This window comes from Colobus angolensis, unplaced genomic scaffold (genome assembly GCF_000951035.1).
Source record: "Colobus angolensis palliatus isolate OR3802 unplaced genomic scaffold, Cang.pa_1.0 Scaffold25, whole genome shotgun sequence".
Classification (NCBI taxonomy): domain Eukaryota; kingdom Metazoa; phylum Chordata; class Mammalia; order Primates; family Cercopithecidae; genus Colobus; species Colobus angolensis.
In genome coordinates, this window is record NW_012115710.1 from 5,273,697 (window position 1) to 5,278,689 (window position 4,993).

Genomic DNA, 4,993 nt, shown 5'->3' on the forward strand with positions numbered 1-4,993 from the left:
CAGGATGGTCTCGATCTCCTGACCTTGTGATCCGCCCGTCTCGGCCTCCCAAAGTGCTGGGATTTCAGGCTTCAGCCACCGCGCCCGGCCTATTTTTTTTTCCTTTTGCTCTCTGGAGCACTCCCCAATACAACCTGGAAGTATATCCAGGGCAGCAGGTTGAGTGTGTCAACCTGCCACCCAGGACACACTCCTAGATTAATAATCTCCTATATTAATAATCTCCTATGTTAATCATATCCTGTATTAAAAAGGAAGAAGGTTCTCAGCCTGCTGCCTGGGACACACTCCTGTATAAATAAATTCTTCATTGGGCGCGGTGACTCACACCTATAATCCCAGCGCTGTGGGAGGCCAAGGCAGGCAGATCACTTGAGGTCAGGAGTTTGAGACCAGCTTGGCCAACATGGTGAAACCCCATCTCTAATAAAAACACAAAAATTAGCCAGACGTTGTGGCATGCACTTGTAATTCCAGCACTCAGGAGGCTGCAGCAGAAGGATCACTTAAACCTGGGAGGTAGAGGTTTCAACGAGCTGACATGGTGCCACTGCGCTCCAGCCTGAGTGACAGAACAAGACTCGGTCTCAAAAAATAAAAATAAATAAATAAATAAATAAACTCAGTCCTATATTAAAAAGGAAGAAGGTCCTGAACCTGCAGCCTGGGATACACTCCTATATTAATAATCTCCTCTATTAATAATCTCCTATATTAAAAAGGAAGGAGAAGGGTTGTTCATGGTGGCTCACACCTGTAACCCCAGCACTTTGGGAGGCCGAGGCCTGAGATCAGCAGTTCAAGACCAGCCTGGCCAACATGGTGAGACCCCGTCTCTACTAAAAATACACAAAAAATTAGCTGGGGATGGTGGTGTGTGCCTGCAATCTGAACTACTCGGGAGGCTGAGGCGGAAAATTGCTGGAACCTGGGAGATGGAGGTTGCAGTGAGCCAAGATTGCACTACTGCACTCCAGTCTGGGAGACAGAGCAAGACTCCATCTCAAAAAAAAAAAAAAAGTGGGGTATTTGGTTTATTTGTTCTCCCCACCTCCAGCAACTGAGCAACTCACCAGAGCTGCCATTCACTGTGGCAGGAAAGCCTGGGGAGGGCGCTGTTGAGTGTGAACTGCCCGGTGGACGTCCTGATGGGAATGGGCAATGGGCATGAGATCGTGGAGGTGGGGTTCTGGAGATAGCAGCTTGGAGCTGACCAGGTTGAGGCTGGAGGAACTCAGGGGAGCAAGAGTAGGCAAAGAGGGGAGAGGCCTGAGGAGCGGGCCCAGCGTCCAGGAAGCTTCAGGTGCTGCCTCTGAGGTCGCATCTTGAGATCCAGGTGAAATGTTCCTGGGAGGTTGGGCAATGCCCTGCTCAACTGGTGAACCCTGGCTCCTGTTCCAAACTGTTGTTCACTTTCTAGGATTAACCCAACACTAAAAATACCTCCACACATAAAATACGCCTACACCCCAGCCCATGAAGAGTTAATATATGTATACATTTTTTCTTTCTTGTTCTTGTTCTTGTTCTCTTTTTCTTTTTTTTTTTTTTTTTTTTTTTTTTTTTTTTTGAGATAGAATCTTGTCCCATCACCCAGGCTGGAGTGCAATGGCACGATCTCTGCTCACTGCAACCTCGACTACCTGGGCTCAAGCAATTCTCCTGCCTCAGCCTCCCGAGGAGCTGAGACTACAGGTGCCCACCACCACGCCCAGCTGATTTTTGTATTTTTTGTAGAGTTGGGGGTCTCACTATGTTGTTCAGGCAGGTCTCAAACTCCTAAGCTATAGCGGTCTGCCTGCCTCGGCCGCCAAAAGTGCTAGGATTACAGGCGTGAGCCACTGTGTCCGGCCTGTGTTTTTTCATTCACTGCCAACATTTTACAAGAAAGATTTCACATAAACCACCAAATTTCTTGTTTCTCTTAGAGAGTTGGTCAAGTTGGTCAACAGGACCTGTGGGGCAGGGAGGCAGAAGTAACAAGTGGCTTGTTTGCCTCAATTCTCTGCCACTTCTTACGTGCAATGTCGTGCCAGTTACTCAGCATTTCTGCTCCTCTGTTTTCTCACCTGTAAAATGGGGCCAATCATGACAGAGTTGTTCTGAGGATTTAATGAGATTAAATACCCGTGAAACCCTTATCAATATTTATCATGCTGCAATCTCAGCACTTTGGGAGGCTGAGGTGGGAAAATCGCTTGAGCTCAGGAGCTCGAGACCAGCCTGGGCAACATAGCCCCAGACCCCATCTCAACCAAAAACAAACAAAATTAGCCAGACATGGTGGCACACATCTGTAGTCTCAGCTACTCTAGAGGCTGAGGAGGATCACTTGAGCCTAGGAGGTTGAGGCTGTAGTGAGCTTTGTTTGCGCCACTGCACTCCAGCCTGGGCAACAGAGTAAGACCTTGTCTCAAACAAAACAAAGCAAAAACAACTTGCTCTATCCATTGCCTCCTGCCATCCCCACCACCCAGATCATACAATTTTTTTGTGTGTGTGTGAGATGGAGTCTCGCTCTGTTGCCCAGGCTGGAGTGCAGTGGCTCAATCTAGGCTCACTGCAACCTCCACCTCCCAGGTTCAAGCAATTCTCCTGCCTCAGCCTCTTGAGTAGCTGGGAATACAGGCACCCACCACCACACCTGGCTAATTTTTGTATTTTTAGTAGAGAAGGGGTTTCACCATGTTGGCCAGGCTGGTTTCAAACTCCTGACCTCATGATCCGCCCGCCTTGGCCTCCCAAAGTGCTGGGATTACAGGCGTGAGCCACTGTGTCCGGCCCCCCTCACTTTTCCTCTCTCTCTCACCCCCCACTTTAGACCCACCCCCACAGAGGCCTGAGGAGACCTCTGCCCAGGGATTCCGCCAGTTGCTGGAGCTGAACCTGCTGGGGATGTACACCTTGACCAAGGTGAGGGCTGGCGACCCTGCTGCCAGGCCCGAGCAGCCTCCTGATAGGTGGATTGTGTGGTACATTTTGTCTAAGAGCACAATGTTTTCTGTTCTTTTTGTTTATTTGTTTGTTGGAGACAGGGTCTCTCTCTGTCGCCCAGGCGGAGTACAGTGGTGCGATCTTGGCTCACTGTAACCTCCACCTCCCTGGTTCAAGCAATTCTCGTGCCTCAACCTCCTGAGTAACTGGGATTACAGGTGCAGGTCACAAAACTCAGCTAAATTTTGTAATTTTTGATAGCGATGCTCCTGACCACAAGTGATCTGCCTGCCTTGGCCTTCCAAAGTGCTGGGATTACAGACTTGAGCCACCACGCCTAGCCATCTATTTTCTGTTCTTTAGTTTAATCTCCTTATTCTGAAAGGAAGATAAATAACTGCAAATCTTTACATCCAGCAAAAGCTACTTTTGTAGCTACAAAGCCCAGTCCTAGGAACCTTCTAGAACCTTCCAAACTGGTGTGGTGGTGGTGATGGTGGGAGGGGATGTTAAGAACATATCAGGGCCAGACATACTGGCTCACACCTGTAATCCCAGTGCTTTGGGAGGTCGTTGTGGGAGGTTCACTTGAGGTCAGGAGTTCAAGACAGCTGGAGCAATACAGCAAAACCGCCTCTCTACAAAAAGTTTAGAAAATTAGCCGGGCATGGTGGTGCCCTTGTAGTCCCAGCTACTGAGGTGGCTGAGGTGGGAGGACCGTTTGAGCCCAGGAAGTCAAGGCTGCTGTGAGCTATGTTCACACCACTGCCCTCCAGCCTGGGCAACAGAGTGAGACCTTAAACAAAAAGTGGGGGAGAGCTGGGCAGGGAATGAGAAAGAAAATAAACCTTTTGATCTGAGAAAGGAGAGCCCCTTTAGATGATCAGGATCAGGCCCAGAGGGGCTTTTTAACAACTTTTTAAAAAAATAATTAATTTTTTGAGATAGTCTCACTCTGTCACCCAGGCTGGAGTGCAGTGGTGCAGTCTCGGCTCACTGCAACCTCTGCCTCCCAGGTTTAAGCAGTTTTCTGCCTCAGCCTCCCAAGTGGCTGGGATTACAGGCACCCACCACCATGCCCAGCTAATTTTTTTCTATTTTTAGTAGAGACAGGGTTTCACCATGTTGGCCAGGCTGGTCTTGAACTCCTGACCTTGTGATCCACCCACCTCAGCCTCCCAAAGTGCTGGGATTACAGGCGTGAGCCACTGCACTTGGCCTTTTTATTTTTTAATAGAGGTGGGGTTTCACTATGTTGTCCAGGCTGGTCTCAAACTCTTGGGTTCAAGTGATCCTCCCGCCTCAGCCTCCCAAACTCCTGGGATTACAGGTGTGAGCCACTGCACCTGGCTCGAAGGGACTTTATAAAAATTTATTTTAATTGCTTTTTAGAGACAGGGACTCACTCTGTTACCCAGGCTGGAGTACTATCATAGCTCACAGCAGCCTCCAACCCCTGGGCTCAAGTGATCCTCTTGTATCAGCCTCCTGAGTAGGGATCACGGGGTGCACCACTAGGACTGACTAATTTTTAACTTTTTTGTAGAAACAGGGTCTTGCTATGCTGCCCAGGCTGATCTCGAACTCCTTGCCTCAAGCTGGGATTATAGGCATGAGCTACTGCACGTGTCCAATAATTACCTTTTGAGGCCACTTGCTTTCTGGGCTCTAGACTACCTGATACCAAGAAGCTCTAAAGTGCCACATACTCTATAGTTCAACCACGTATAGCCAATCACTAATCAATGTGAGGTCTGTAAACCAATGACAATTCCTGATGAACAACTTCTGTAATCACCGCCTCTCCTGATTCGTCCTTTTTTCTTTAAAAAGTTGAGCCTTTTTTATTATTGTTATAGAGTTAGGGTCTTGCTCTGTTGCCCAGGCTGGTCTGGAACTCCTGGCCTCAAGCCATCCTTCTACCTCGGCCTCCCAAAGTGCTGGGATTACAGGCATGAGCCACTGTGCCTGGCCTGAGCCATTTTTTTTTCTTTTTTCTTTTTTTTTTGAGACGGAGTCTCGCTCTGTCGCCCAGGCTGGAGTACAGTGGCGCGATCTC

General features: G+C 48.7%; 1 protein-coding gene across 2 annotated transcripts in view; it reads left to right on the plus strand.

Moving 5' to 3' along the window:
- HSD17B14 (hydroxysteroid (17-beta) dehydrogenase 14) overlaps positions 1-4,993 on the plus strand; it is a 27,516-nt gene that overhangs the window by 7,943 nt on the left and 14,580 nt on the right. Inside the window, exon 5 of one of the 2 annotated variants that reach the window (XM_011946437.1) lies at positions 2,822-2,913. The exons of the other annotated variant lie outside the window; for it this stretch is intronic. Within the exon in view, the coding sequence (XP_011801827.1) occupies positions 2,822-2,913 (92 nt within the window). The remainder of the gene's footprint in view (positions 1-2,821; positions 2,914-4,993) is intronic. 2 annotated transcript variants of the gene reach the window in all.